Genomic DNA, 14,229 nt, shown 5'->3' with positions numbered 1-14,229 from the left:
TATAAACAGATTTTGTTGATATTTAATCATTTAAAAAAAATAAAACTTATTTAAACAACAACTTTTATTTCCATGAAAATATTATATACCTACCCTTTTCATAAATGAGTTATTTTACAGAGATACTGAAAATATATTTTGATAACCATGTAAAAAAAAAGTAGAATTGTTGGAATTAAAAAAGATCACGTAAAATAAACGCTCTCTAATAGTATTTCAAACAATAAAGCTTTAAAAAATATATATATATATATAACAGTTCTTAAATGATTAAAATTAATAATTTTGAATTTAATTATTTAAAAAAAACACTTCTAACATTTTTAAAATATAATTTTTTCGCTAAAAAAAATTATTATAGTGTTGAAATAATTAAAATGAATAATTTGGAATTTAATTATTTAATGAAAGAAAAAGTATATTCTCACAGTGATAGAATCTTATAAAGGACAAGGTGCACTGACTGCTTGAAAGGGATGTGTTGCATTGGATTCCTCATTATATCATTAGTTTTTAATTTTCATTAATATTTTTAATCTGGACTTATTCAGTGGCTTCAAATTTTATAAACTTTACTCATCTTTTTTAAACTATATTTTTAACAATTTAACATAATAATAAAATTCTTAGTTTAATGGATACAAAATTTATATATATTACCTTATTTAATAGTTTTTTTAGAGATATTTTTAATAGAAAATACTTATTTTTATAAATTTTAAATTGTAATTATACAATAATATTTAGAAAAATACAAATTTTGTTTATGTAATAAAATTATGTGCTTATGCCATTTTAATTTATGAATTAGCTTATCAATTAATTTATACATAACTTTTCTAATATAATAATTTAGAAAAGTGTTTTTGGGTTGAATATTTTTTTAAAAGACTTGAATTGAAAAAGTTGCAATTTATTAAATTCACAATTAAAAAAAAATATATTAGGGCTTACAAATTATTTAACCATAAATTTAATTGGTAGTGTGTTTTTTAAGAACATGAACTTTTTTGGCATTCAATTGAAGTAAGGTTTGATGATAGCATAGGATAGGTGGTGAAGGTTGAGAGTTGAAGTTCCAATGGCTGCGTCTCTCCGGTTACGCTGCTACAATTCCTACTTCTCCGGCGGTTTGCATGGCATCGCAAAACGAAATTCCCAACTCACTGTGCCTGTAATCGGAATTGCAAGTTGTTGTAAATTTTCCTCTGAGGCATTACATCAAACAGTTTCATTACACTCTCTGTCTCAGAACCAGTACCATGCGCCTTTCGACTTCGACTTCAACTTGAATGACCCATCACTACCAAAGTTCCTGGAATTGCTAAAAAAGATTGCCCATTCGTCATCGCAAGCAGAGGGTCTCCACTTATCAAGTTTCCAAGCAAACAGGGATTTGATAGGTTCCGCTATTTGGGCATTGAGGGAGGAATGGAAACCTGCATTGCTTGCTTTTAAATGGAATTGCCATCATAACGACGAGAAAGTTTGCAACTTGATGATATGGGTCTCGGCAACTCATGGAAAGTTTTCCACTGCTTGGTGCATCATTCGAGATATGCATCTTTCCTCTCTCTCCACGCGTCAGGCTATGCTTATTATGATTGATAGGTAAGCTACTTCAAGATTCAAACTCCAAATAATTGTTACTCTAAATGGCCTTAGTTTTACAAATTTATCTTCATACATTTGGAACAACTAAACTGCTGGAATGGAATGCATAGTTGATAGCAAAAAAAGTGTGCAGCGTGTTCTCCTTCGATCTATTGTGGATATGACATTGCACTTGTGGCCATCTTAGGAATATCTGTCTGTGTATTGTTGTAGGACTTCTTACTTGCTTATGGCTGATGAGAATATCTACTGTGACGAATTCTTAGCGTTAGATAGTTGAGGCCAGTCTTGCATTGATTTTTTCTGATTCTTGACATGATTAACCTTGATTGTTTTCTTGTGGATCATAAATTTTGTCGATTCTTGATAGTGTCATGTCAATTCTGTTGATAACAGATAATTTCAATCCTTTTTACTTAAGGTATTTTGTTTCGATCAGATATGCATCTGTAAACAACACAGCCAAGGCTATTCAAGCATTCAACTTTATGGACAAGTTCAGATTGACTCCTGATCAGGAAGCACTCCATGCACTTTTGGCTGCTCTTTGTAAGTATGGAAACGTTGAAGAGGCGGAAGAGTTTATGCTAGTGAATAAGAAGCTCTTCCCACTTGAGACTACGAGCTTTAACATTATTCTTAATGGATGGTGTAACATAACAAAGGATGTATATGAAGCAAAAAGAGTTTGGAGAGATATGTCAAAATACTGTATAACACCCAATGATACTTCATATAGCTACATGATTTCCTGCTTCTCAAAGGAAGGGAACCTCTTTGACTCTCTAAGACTCTATGATCAGATGAAGAAAAGGGGATGGACCCCTGGGATAGAGATATACCATTCATTGGTATATGTTTTAACTCGTGCCAATTGCTTGAAGGAAGCTCTTAGGACAATAGATAAGTTGAAAGAACAAGGTTTGCAGCCTGATTCATCCACCTTCAACTCCATGATACTCCCTCTTTGTGAAACTGGAAAACTAGCGGAGGCAAGGATAGTATTTAACACAATGGTAGAAGAGAATGTTAGTCCAACCACTGAAACCTTCCATGCATTTTTTGAGGGAACAGATTATCAAGGGTCATTGGAATTTCTGAGTAGAATGAAAGATTCTGGTCTGGGTCCAAATAAGGATTCTTTTCTCATAATTCTGGCAAAATTCTTAAAGTTGAAGCAACCTGTAAATGCACTGAAAATTTGGACAGAAATGAAGGCATATGATGTGGTCCCTAGTTGTGTGCATTACAGAGTAATGGTTGAAGGGCTTGTAACTTGTAGCTGGTTCATAAAGGCCAGATATTTTTATGAGGAGATGATTTCAAATGGATGTTCTGCAGATCCAAAGCTTAATAAGCTCTTGCAGAAAGAAGTACTAGTTAGTGGTGATAAAGGAAAACAGAATGTTAAAAAGGCTATTAGTAGTAAAAGTGTGAAATATTCTATAAAATGATTAGATGAAATAGAAAAATTATTGAGACCGGTGAAGAAAGAGGACATTCTGTAACTTGTAACAGAGAAGCAGATGCTACCCATATTTGCCATTCCACATTCTACCACTGTGCAGACCATATTAGCACTTACTCCTAGTATTGTTAACTATGGCAAGATATCTTGAGAAGTTCACTTTGGCATGTCATAGTCCTTGCAGTTGATGCAGTTTGGCTGTGGCCCCTTGACCTCCTACCAAGTTTTGAGTTACAGGAGCAGCAGATGTACTGAGGACTTGGGAAAATATTGAGCACACCAATTTTATCTGATCATTAAGTAAATGCTTGATGATTTTGGTTGCTGCTGCATGTTCCAAACCTCATACATCTTTGTTTTGATGGTCATGGTTCAGGATACAAAGTCATACAAAACTCATATTTTTGGTTGTCTTCCTGGTGTTCTCCATTGATTGTAAAAACGAGCCGAATAACATTTCAGTCCAACCAAAAATCTACATAAAAACAGCTCCTTATGCCAAAAACAATAACTAGTATGTTTTCTTACACTATATTTGAAGGGAAAATCAATTTATAATTAAAGAAGCAGAAGACCAGAAGACTGGACCATTGAATCGGTGCTTTCTACTTCAATCATCCTAAGTTATTCTTTGGTGAAGTTAGCATATCTGAGTGCCTTATATTTTGTGTATGTTTAATGTTCTCTGTATCTTTATGTTGGTCAATGCTTCAAAATATGAATATGGAAGGTTGATACTGTAACATCCAAAATTTATAATAGTAATAATTTCGACATTAATGCCAATTTCCCAAGTATCGTGAGGAGTTGCAAAGTTTTTATTCTAACTTTTCCTTTTTCTTAATGCTAAATTTTGTAAGTGCCATGTGTCCAAGCTTATATCAATTACATTATCTTTTAGAGCATTTTAAATATAATTATTTTCGTGAGGATCTTATTTTAAGATATAATGTCTTGTTTTTTTTTTCTCTGTGAGGTTCTTGAAAATAATCCTTTATGGTTGCTTGTAAATAAAAATTTATTTTTTTGTTTTTAATTAAAAATAAAGAATTGGTATTTTAATTTGAAACAAAATAAATATTTTTTAATTAAAAATACAGAATTAATATTTTAGTATGAAACTAAATTATTTAAGTGCAAAAAAAAAGTTACAAAAACATGAGTTGTTAAACCTTTTTATGATTAAAGTTATACCAGATGTAGTTAATATATGAGGTGATTACATGAATAACTTAAATTGTTTTTAACTGTGGTAGTGTGAGAAGACTACTGTGTGATGTAAGAAGGCAAGTTCAACTTTTTGAAACCTTCACTCACGTTTCCCTATTTATTCTTTTCAGAAAAAAGTAAAGTGCAGCAATTAAAAAATTAAACACTAATCTTTAATAATACCTATATGAAGCAGTGATGATCTTTATCTTATATCTTATATTCTTAAAGGAATAAAGTTGGGATGAAAACTTTCCTCCTAAAATTAATATTATTGTTACAAATATAATTAAAATAAAATCAGTTAATTAATTAATAAACATAAAGTATAAATTAAAAGTGTAAAGAGATGCAAATGATGCAACATTGGTGTGTTAGTATATGCTTTTTCAGTGGTGTAGCTTATACACCAGAATGATGTGATTACTTTTATGCATGTATTCAAGTATTGATTAACAATCTCTGTTACTTGGTTTTGTCCTTATACACGAATTTTTGGGATTGCGTGGTGTTTGATATGGCTTTGTCCTCTTTAACAAACGTTCAGAATAAAGACAGCAAGATGATTGCATGTCGTGCAAAATCATGGAAAAGAAAATATTGTCAACGACATTATCACACATTCATACTTTTACTGAGGAATAGAACAAGCACAATGCAGAGTTAATGATGCTGTTTTAATAGTGACTCACTTTAGTCTCTGATTATGACTTCTATGGACCATCCTCAAACCACCAATAAATTATAAACATGCTGTACAATTAAAGCTTTGGTGGTTCTGCAACAACATTCAGAAGCTTGAACCGGATGAACTACTGCTTCTAATATATATCAAATAGAATATAATATACCTATTTTAACAAGAATACAAATCACTACAATAAATAGGTAAATGCTTTCTGAAGACGGAAAACAAATAAACAAATCAGTCCATCTTAGAAAAGCTAGTGAGTGACTTAGAATGCATTTGTGAAGAAGTCAAAGAACTCAGTCTCTCAAAAACAAATGCAACTAATAGATACCCTTTTGCTCTTATCTATTACAATGAAGAGTTAAGCTAATCAGTAACCATCCTATACACAGTTCAGCTGCAACCATGCACCATCAAGGGAGACAGTCAACATAGTGCTCTAACAAAGCCACCACTGAGAACAATCAGTGGAAATTGAGTCATCTGAAAGAACAAATTCAACATAAATCTAACAACTGGCGTGTATTCAGGCTCCAAATGCAAACATATCCACTGATTCATCCCGTAGAGCACTCAGCACACCTGATCTAACATGGTGAGCAGATGACTTATGAATCACAAAACCTATTCTGCAGTGCTCTTCTGTTTTCTCCTTGATTTGCCGTATAACTTGGAAGGTGGAGAAGGGGAGAGCTCAAATGGAAGTGGTGGAAGATCCATCTCCCTCTTCAAAATCTTAACAATATCCCCAATATCAAGCCTCAACTCAGGAATTTTCTGTAAGCAAGTGAGTGCCAAGTTGATACACAGGCTTGCTTGGTCCTTGTTGAACTCTTCTTTCAATCTCTCATCCACAAGTTCTAAAATGTTACCAGCTTGAGCCAAGTGTCTACACCAGCTTATTAGGTTAGCTTTCTCTAGCTTCATAGGTGATGCAAGAACATGTAACGGTCTCCTACCTGACACAATTACAAGAATCAAAACTCCAAAACTATAAATATCAGCTTTCTCCATCAAGAATCCACACCCTCCATATTCTGGTGCCACATAACAGAGTGTCCCCCTCATGCTAGTTGTGCTGCTGAGCTCGCGGCTGAAAAGATCTCCACTCCACATGTCACTACCAATGGAACGAGTACTTTTTTTCTTCCAGCCTCTTCTGAAGCTAAACTCCCCATTTTGATCACATTCATCCTCAACCTCCTCTCCAAACTTCTTACGTTTGCAAATATAAAACCTTCTACCCAAATCAAAATGGGGCACTTTCATGCCTTTCTTCCATTTAGTGTGAAGATTTTTCAGTTTATTTGTCTTCTTGCTTAATTCAGCGAGATGCTCTTCTCTCCACCACTCTTGCATCTTCCTGTGTTTCTTTTTGTGATTTTTCTTTCCCCTTGACTCTTTTTTCTCAATCCCATTTTCTGTAGTATTGTTTCCTATCCCAAACACCTGTGATTGAGGTGCAATTGCATCTTGATCTTTATCCTTTGGACTTGAAGTTTCTAACTCTACTTTCTCGTGAACATTGTTCTTACCATGATCCCAATCAGGGTTCGATGGACAAATCTGACTCCCAATCCACTCCATAACATAGTCTTTACTACATAACTCTCCACTTCCATCCTGTCTCCACCACCAGTCCTTTCCCCATTGTTTCCCATTTGCCTTCTCATCATCCACCAAAGGAGAAGCATTCACTGTTAACTCCTTACTATAATCAATGCTAGAAAGCTCATCATCACAAGGAAAAAACTTACCATTCCAATCATCTCTTTCCAAAGCTGAAATTTCCTTACCCTTTGCATTCACACTCCTGATTTCACTTTCACTGGAAATATTGGCATTATAATTCAAAGAACTCAAATTCAAAGCTTTAACTTTAAAGCAAGTCCTACTATTTTTAGATGAAGAAGAGGCTTGCAAAGCTAGAGCAAAATCTACTTCACTGACACTCTCAACTGGAGTACCAATAGCAGGAGTTTCTGCAGTCAAATTAGTCAAATTACCTGAAAGATCTTGGCTTTTCCATAGATCCTGGCTCCTCCCTAGGTCCTGACTAAACAAGTCAACACCAAACTCACCCTCCACCTTAATCCTTGACAAGCCAAAATCGGAGATCTTTCCACGCCACTCTGAATCAAGCAGAACATTGCTTGGCTTTATATCACCATGGATCACTGGAGGATCACATCCAAGGTGCAAGAACTCCATAGCTCTAGCAACATCCAATATTATACAAAACCTGCTCTCCCAACTCAAACTCGAACCCTCATCTCCAAAGAGAGACTCCTGCAAGCTTCTGTTGGGCATGTACTCATACACCAACAGTCTTTTGTTCTTTTCCACACAGTAACCCAAAAGGGTCACCAAGAATGGTGACCTTAACCCTCCAAGAATCTGCAGTTCGTTTTGAAACTCTCTCTCTGACTGCAAAGACAATGCGTCCAGGCGCTTGATGGCAATAAACTTGCCGTCTTTAAGTACGCCTCTGAAAACAGTGCCAGAGCCGCCTTTGCCAATTACATTGGCAGTGTCAAAGCCATTGGTGGCTTGCTTTAAATCTTTGTATGAGAATCTTTGGAGCTTCAAGGGAGCACTTGCATCAAAGGGGATGGTCTTAGCCCTGTGAACTAGAGAAAGCCACAGATGGTAGAGGAAGTAGAGGATTGAGCAGAAAATCACAACACAAGCTGAAATGGTGAGTGCTAAGAAGAGGGCCTTGGTTTTGGTGGGACTTGTGGGAGGGAAGGGTCTTGAAGGCATGGTGTGTTGTCTGGACGAGTGAATGCTGATAACAGAAACCAGTGATGAAGAAAAAGTGAGTTAAGAGTAATAGGGAGATGGGCATTCTGGTTTTTCCTTTCCTTCTCTTTGAGTTATCAAAGGGTATCCAAAGTGGATTGCTTTACGATTAGATAATCATCAGAGGAGGAGCTGTCTTCTACTATTCTTAACTCTCTTTTGTTTTTCTCGTTTTCCTTGATTTATGCTATCGTTTCTATGCACTCATTTATTCAAATGATATGAGTTTAGCGATTGGGAAATGAGGATTAGAAAAAAGGAAGAGATGGAGGGGACCCAAGGTGCTTTTGACTAAAGAGAAAGTTTTGCGGCAAAGTCTTTGGATCACTTACGTGAAGACCAGCGAGAGACAAGGAAAAGGAAAGGGATGCAAATACTACTCGGAGTGTGATAATGTTGGTGGGAAATGTGCATTATTCTTATTATTATGCATTGCATTACAGATGTTAATTGGTTTGAAAACGTGAACATTATTTTATGCGCAGTTATTTTGTCTCATAGGCCATCATCACTAGGCCACGTGCACTGCTTAGAATCTAGAGATACTACTCTTTTTAATTCTTTCTTGTTCAGTAATTTTTTAGCAGAACCATATCTTGTCTTCAATCATTCTTTACATTGCAGCTCCACTCCAATGTCGTACTAAAATACAGCATCATATCTATACAACTTTCATTAAGTAATCCTTTTTATTCGGGTCATGGTTGAAGATAGATATTATGCTACACATGTAGATATAAAGATAACGTGATTTTCTGTAAAAAATTATTTGAAGTATAAGTTTACTGTAAAAAGAATTTAAAACTCTATTATCTATTAAGCAACTGTGTTATTTATAGTTAAAGTAGATTAGGATGTGCAGAAAAAATATACCGTCCAACAAATAAAGGTAAAGTAAATTCTCTAGCTTTACTTTTGCTCAGTTTATTTTCAACACAGTCATGAAACCTTTGGTCGAGTTGATCGTTGTTCATATCAGACCAAGTTGTGGCAGAAAAGGGGTGAAATAACTCAGAACTTGGAATATCTTAGAATAAAGAAACTCTTGTTCTTCCTTCTCTTTGCATGCTATAGCAGACCTATGATTGACCTTTAATCGTCGACCCTTTGCTTTCTGCTTTCTACTTTCTACTTTTTTGGATATCAATTTCATTAGGACGCAAACAGCTCACAAACTCACGTTTTGTTATTGATCCAAACCCAATGTAAGAAACAAAATTAAAGGGTAATATATGTATGTTAGAGTGGTGTTCACATCGGTCCAAAGGGTCATCTGCAATTGCACTTGCAATAAACATCATAGTCATGTGTGTGTTACTTTAGTTCCCCACAGTCCCACTTCCAAACCCAGAAAAGGGAAGTGCACATAGACATAATTAGCTGTCTTAAGAGAATAACAGGTGGAATGTTGCTCTTCTTAATGCACTGCACGCAAACATAGTTAACTTTTTGTGTGCTTCAGCAGTTAGGGAGCAAAAGAACATGGGTGCTGGTACAACGCGTGGGACCTCTTTCAACTCCATTCCACCAATACCATATCTTTTGTTTGCTTCAATTTCTCTCAATTATCTCACTCTTTTATTTTGAATAAATCATATGTCACCCTAATATTCCTCTGCAGTTCAAGCACATTAATTATTGTTGAAGAAGACCAAACACCGCATACCGTTTTCTTTCTAAACTTAGGTTGTTTGTGTTGAGGATGTTTTTCATTTTTTCAGAAGTTTGTACAGAAAATAGCAAAAACTACTTTTGATGGTCTTATGTTTTCACTTTTTCATTTATAAACTTCAAAAAACAGGAAATGAGTACAAAATTTCTGTGTTTTATATATCACTATATATACACATCATCAAATGATTGTGTTACTTCATTAGCCTAGGCTTTGGTAGATGCTGATAAAAAAAAAAAAGGCTTTGGTGGAAGCTTTGGGTGCTGCTTTCATTATTAGTTAATGTTTCCCTTTCATCTGCTCTGCACCTAAAATTGATTTTAAATTTTCGAAGTACGACCAATTTTCAACATGTTCATACCTATTTTATCCGCAGGTAGAAAACGACCTGCAACCATAAGTTATTTTATATGATAAGACATGCTTCAAACTGAAAGTGAAACTTTTAAGTGCATCGCTGCTATACTTTCCACTTAAGATACTTTAATAATAGAGATGATATTGAACAATGGGTTAATCAGAGAGGAATACTGTACTTGAGGGTGTAGACAAAATATAATTTTAAAATTTTGTGTCTCAACAGAATTCATCACGATAACCATAAAATGTAATCATTAATGAAGTTGAATACATTCAATCCAACATTGCTAAATAAACTGTTCGATGCCATGCCTGATATCCATCCAAAAACTGGAGGATTGGCCTTTTAAGAAGAAAAGATTTAATCAGTAACAAATACACTTAATGTGGGTCAATCCCATAACTATTTCCATAAGGACTCTTTCTGAGGTCGCTTCTTTTAAGATTACCCTTTCTACGTTAGATGGGTTATAAAGGAAAAATAATAATAATAATAATGACGACAAGATCTCATCCCAAAAAATTAGCCTTTTGAGAGGAGATCATCATGATTTAAATTAACCTTCCATGTTTGTTAAATGTGAAACATACCAATACATACTGAAAAGAGGACGGCATGGGTAAAAAATTGTGTACATTTACAAGAGGCACAAGTAAACAACAATAACAATTAATTATTGTAACTGTATGCATTGGTATACATAAGCGTACATGAAAAATCAGAGTCCACCAAAATAGTAGAGTCGACATGTTAACTTGTTAAACCAGAAATTCAAATGCACACCAAAAATATTTGTTATCAGGCCCGTAAATTGAATATTAAATACAACTCTCATGACCATGAAACAGATTTCTGGCCTGAAGCTATTTTATCTTCCAGTCTCCCAGATTTAAGAAACTGGGTATATGATACCTTTTAACTCTGTCTCAGCGTAAGATTCAGATCAGGAAGACTGCGGAAGAATGAGAATGTTTCCAAAAGGACAAAATAATGAGCAAATAACTGCTAAGAATGCTTCCATAAAAACAAGAATCTGACTCCAATATGGCACCAATTACAAACTAAGCATCATCATCATCCCTCTTATTGGGCTTGCGGTATTTTTCCTCCACAACTTTTGCCATGAACAAGGCAGTGTCAGCTAACTTCGTGACGTTAGGAACTTGATAATTCTGAGCTATGTAAACCCCACATACTGTCCCTGCTATGAAAGAGAAGCCACTCCTAAATATACCCATAGTTGCTCAAGTGCTTGCTATGAATTTCTGCTATTGAGAAATCACTTTAGCAAGAATGGCTGTCAGAAATAGGCAAATTAGCATTTAGTTAAAATCATATAAGAAGTAATTTTAGATTTTTTGGTAAGCCGATGGTTGTGAAAAAGTTCCACCGGCATGTAGTAAAGATCACTAACATAAGATAAAAATCATAAACAGCTTCAAGTCTTTAAGTGATATACATGATTTAGAAAACATTATGTAAACAATTCCAAATTAGTTCTTCTAATCTATCATTCACAAAACAGAAGTTGCTAATTGTGAATAGCTCACTTGCCTATAGGTTACTGGATTGATTGGAACAAAATATGCCATGCAGTATGTCAAATTGAATCTATTCTAAGATATAGGTCATGTCATACTATATTATATTCAAAGCACAATATCTAAAATGAGAACCATGTAAAACAGAAGTGCAAATATATATGAAAAACTATCTCAATGGGTATATTTTGGATCTAAAATGAAAAATATATCTATGTTCTGGAAGCATATAAGCAGATATCCAACGTGAGTAACAACACATTAATAGAGAAGCCACAGTAGCCCAGGAGAAAATACATACAGAAAACAATTTAGCATAGCTCAGGCCCAGAATGGATATGCAATCACATAGCAACACAGCCAAGGAAAATACAAAGTGAAACTCAGATAACCAAATCAAGAAGAAAAGAAGATAAACCATAGGTGCGGTGGAGGAAGCAAGAGAAAAGCATAAAGGAGATAGCAAGGGGCTGTAGTTGAGGCCTTGAGTTCCTAGATGCTTCAGCAAATCATAAGGAAGTTTGTTTGATTAAGATTACTTACACCTATTGTTTTAAAGGATGCACTATTTGAACATGCTCCTATGTAGGGCTCACATTTGCATGAAAATGTATGAAAGTTTAATCACGAGTATGAATAGAATGTCCAAACTACCAAACTCAGCCCACAGACAATACAGAAATGCTGCAGTTTAGATTATTGCTTTATTTGCAATAAAAAATTGTTGAGTAGTATGCTGTCATAAATACTTAGTTCTGTTTTTTTATTTAGTAGAATTCATCTCATGTGATCTTTTCTATTGGCAACTGTTATAGTCTTCCAAGAGTTACTTTTCAGCCTCTAAATGTCTATGAATGTAATGCAGAAACTAAGAAAAATAATAACCAAAACAGAGACCATTCCACTTTCAAATTTTATCCTTCACTTGTTTTAAATCCTCTGCCCAATTTGGAGTAGCTATAGTTCCCCATAAAACTTAGTTGAGTGTTAGATACCAACATCGCCTCTAGAGTACAAAAGTAAATAAGAAAATGAAAAAAAGGGTGCCACACAGAACAGAATATTTTACTTCACTCTACTACTCCACGCACGAATAAGAAGAAACAGTAAAGAATATAAAAACTGGAAAAAAAAATAGTAATTATTGTTTATAATTGCATGATTGAATCAAAATATTAATGTAATGCTGCAAACCATGGACACTAAAACAAACATGCAAGTGCATAAAAAATCAACAATACCATGTCGCCTAGAACAGTTGATACGCAAACCCCAGCCCCAACAACAAATACAAGTCCAAATGCCTGTTAATGCAACATTCTCCTGTTCTATTGAACTCAACACGCAACTTTGCACACTTTTTTTCCTAAAGGGTGGTTATTTCATTAAAAAGGAATTAGGAAAAGGCTCTAAAGTGAGGAAGAAGATTCGGGTTCTACGATTGAGACCCAAATGAAGCAATAAAACATGATAGAAACTAGAAACATAGGAGGTGTGAGATGCAATCAATCTTATGATTAAGTATTAGTGATGAGTTAACAGCAATTGAAGTAAAATGAATGTAAAACAGAAAAAAGAGTGTAATTTGTGGAAGAAGAAATTGAATTATGAGGAACAGAAAGGGTAAAGGTGAAGGATGAAAGAGAAAGTTTGAATACCTAAAGATATTCCGATCGATGCTCGTCGACTCACAAATGTCTGCAATCTTCACTCATCCCCAAATGCTTCCTTTTTTAATCCTCCAATAAAAAACGTATTTTTACTATTTAACACATTTCAAATATTCCAATGATGCAAAAAAAAAAATTTACTGTTTAATGTAACTGCCTTTTATTTTATTCACTTTGAAATTCAAATGTATAATCAAAATTAAAAATTAATAATCTTTTTATCAAATTGAAAATAAATACTTACCTTTTAATTAACTATTAAATATCATTGGGTGTTGTTGAGATGAATTTATGCACAAATACTTAAAGGAAGAAAAATTTATATATATATATATATACATATATTCTCAGAAATTAAAACCTAAAAAAGTGAAATGCAATATAGAGATGTTTTTTTGAGAGGGTTGAATAGGAAAAGCGGAGTCTTTTATTTTTATTTTTTATTTTTTTTAATAATAATAGCAGTTAAAACTCATCATTGTATAAAATAAAATTATTTTTAAAAATTATTTATGATGAATTTTATTTATCAATATTTAAAAGTATTAATGGAATTAATTCTAAACTTATATTTTGACATTTTTTAATATATATACATATAGAGAGAGAGAATAAACTTCTTAAAAGATAAGATAGCAAACTGAATCTAAATATAAAAAAAATATTACTTTGATAATTTAACCTAAAAATATCACTCCAATATATATATATATATATATATATATATATATATATATATGATTTCTATTAATTTTGATTTGATTTATACTGGGGGATTACACGAGCGTGAAGGAATTCAAATTAGGCAGAAGTTTATTCTTAATCAAATTGTGAAAGTAACAATGCATTTTTTCACCTCAGTTTTTCGGACTAGCTAGATTTTTTTACTTAAAGATATTAAAGTCAAAATAGCCTTTCAATTTATATATTCATATTCATCGTATATTTATATACGTGCTATAATTATTATGAAAATATTCATCATTTATTTGAATCCAAATTTCTAGAAAGAATATTTTGATATATAACTTTTATCATAAAAAACAACAGCATTAAAAACCGTTCTTCATTTTCAACCTTCTGTTTATAATTTACTTCCCTTCCTCCACCAATTGAACCAGACATTTCCCTTTCTTTGATGAGATTATTTCCTAGGTAATAGTAAGAATAATAATGTTATCTATTTTCAGTTTCATTGTTA

General features: G+C 33.5%; 3 protein-coding genes across 3 annotated transcripts; 1 reads left to right on the top strand and 2 right to left on the bottom strand.

Annotated features, from left to right (window-relative positions):
* The first annotated feature begins 945 nt into the window (after positions 1–945).
* Positions 946–3,876, top strand: LOC137836087 (Tetratricopeptide repeat (TPR)-like superfamily protein). Its single transcript, XM_068644919.2, has 2 exons — positions 946–1,611; positions 2,054–3,876. Exons 1-2 carry the CDS (start codon positions 1,082–1,084, stop codon positions 3,066–3,068), a joined length of 1,545 nt encoding a protein of 514 aa, XP_068501020.2. The 5' UTR covers positions 946–1,081; the 3' UTR covers positions 3,069–3,876.
* A 1,210-nt stretch (positions 3,877–5,086) lies between these two features.
* Positions 5,087–8,340, bottom strand: LOC137836086 (Protein kinase superfamily protein). Its single transcript, XM_068644918.2, has one exon. The coding sequence runs from the start codon at positions 7,743–7,745 to the stop codon at positions 5,607–5,609; it is 2,139 nt and encodes a 712-aa protein (XP_068501019.2). The 5' UTR covers positions 7,746–8,340; the 3' UTR covers positions 5,087–5,606.
* A 2,130-nt stretch (positions 8,341–10,470) lies between these two features.
* Positions 10,471–13,093, bottom strand: LOC137836088 (uncharacterized). The gene is made up of 2 exons (XM_068644920.2): positions 13,017–13,093; positions 10,471–11,114 (listed from the first exon to the last, which is right to left on the bottom strand). The coding sequence occupies exon 2, from the start codon at positions 11,053–11,055 to the stop codon at positions 10,879–10,881; it is 177 nt and encodes a 58-aa protein (XP_068501021.2). The 5' UTR covers positions 11,056–11,114; positions 13,017–13,093; the 3' UTR covers positions 10,471–10,878.
* Between the last annotated feature and the right edge of the window lie 1,136 nt (positions 13,094–14,229).

The sequence above is a fragment of the Phaseolus vulgaris genome, chromosome 5, assembly GCF_051622355.1.
Source record: "Phaseolus vulgaris cultivar YP4 chromosome 5, ASM5162235v1, whole genome shotgun sequence".
Lineage (NCBI taxonomy): Eukaryota > Viridiplantae > Streptophyta > Magnoliopsida > Fabales > Fabaceae > Phaseolus > Phaseolus vulgaris.
Note: the sequence above shows the minus strand (reverse complement) of the source record. Positions and strands in the feature narration are given on the sequence as shown.

Coding starts and splice junctions, on each gene's coding strand:
- LOC137836087 (XM_068644919.2), top strand. CDS start 1,082: ATGGCTGCGTCTCTCCGGTTACGCTGCTACAATTCCTACTTCTCCGGC. Junction 1,612..2,053: donor ATGCTTATTATGATTGATAG/GTAAGCTACTTC, acceptor TGTTTCGATCAG/ATATGCATCTGTAAACAACA.
- LOC137836086 (XM_068644918.2), bottom strand. CDS start 7,745: ATGCCTTCAAGACCCTTCCCTCCCACAAGTCCCACCAAAACCAAGGCC.
- LOC137836088 (XM_068644920.2), bottom strand. CDS start 11,055: ATGGGTATATTTAGGAGTGGCTTCTCTTTCATAGCAGGGACAGTATGT.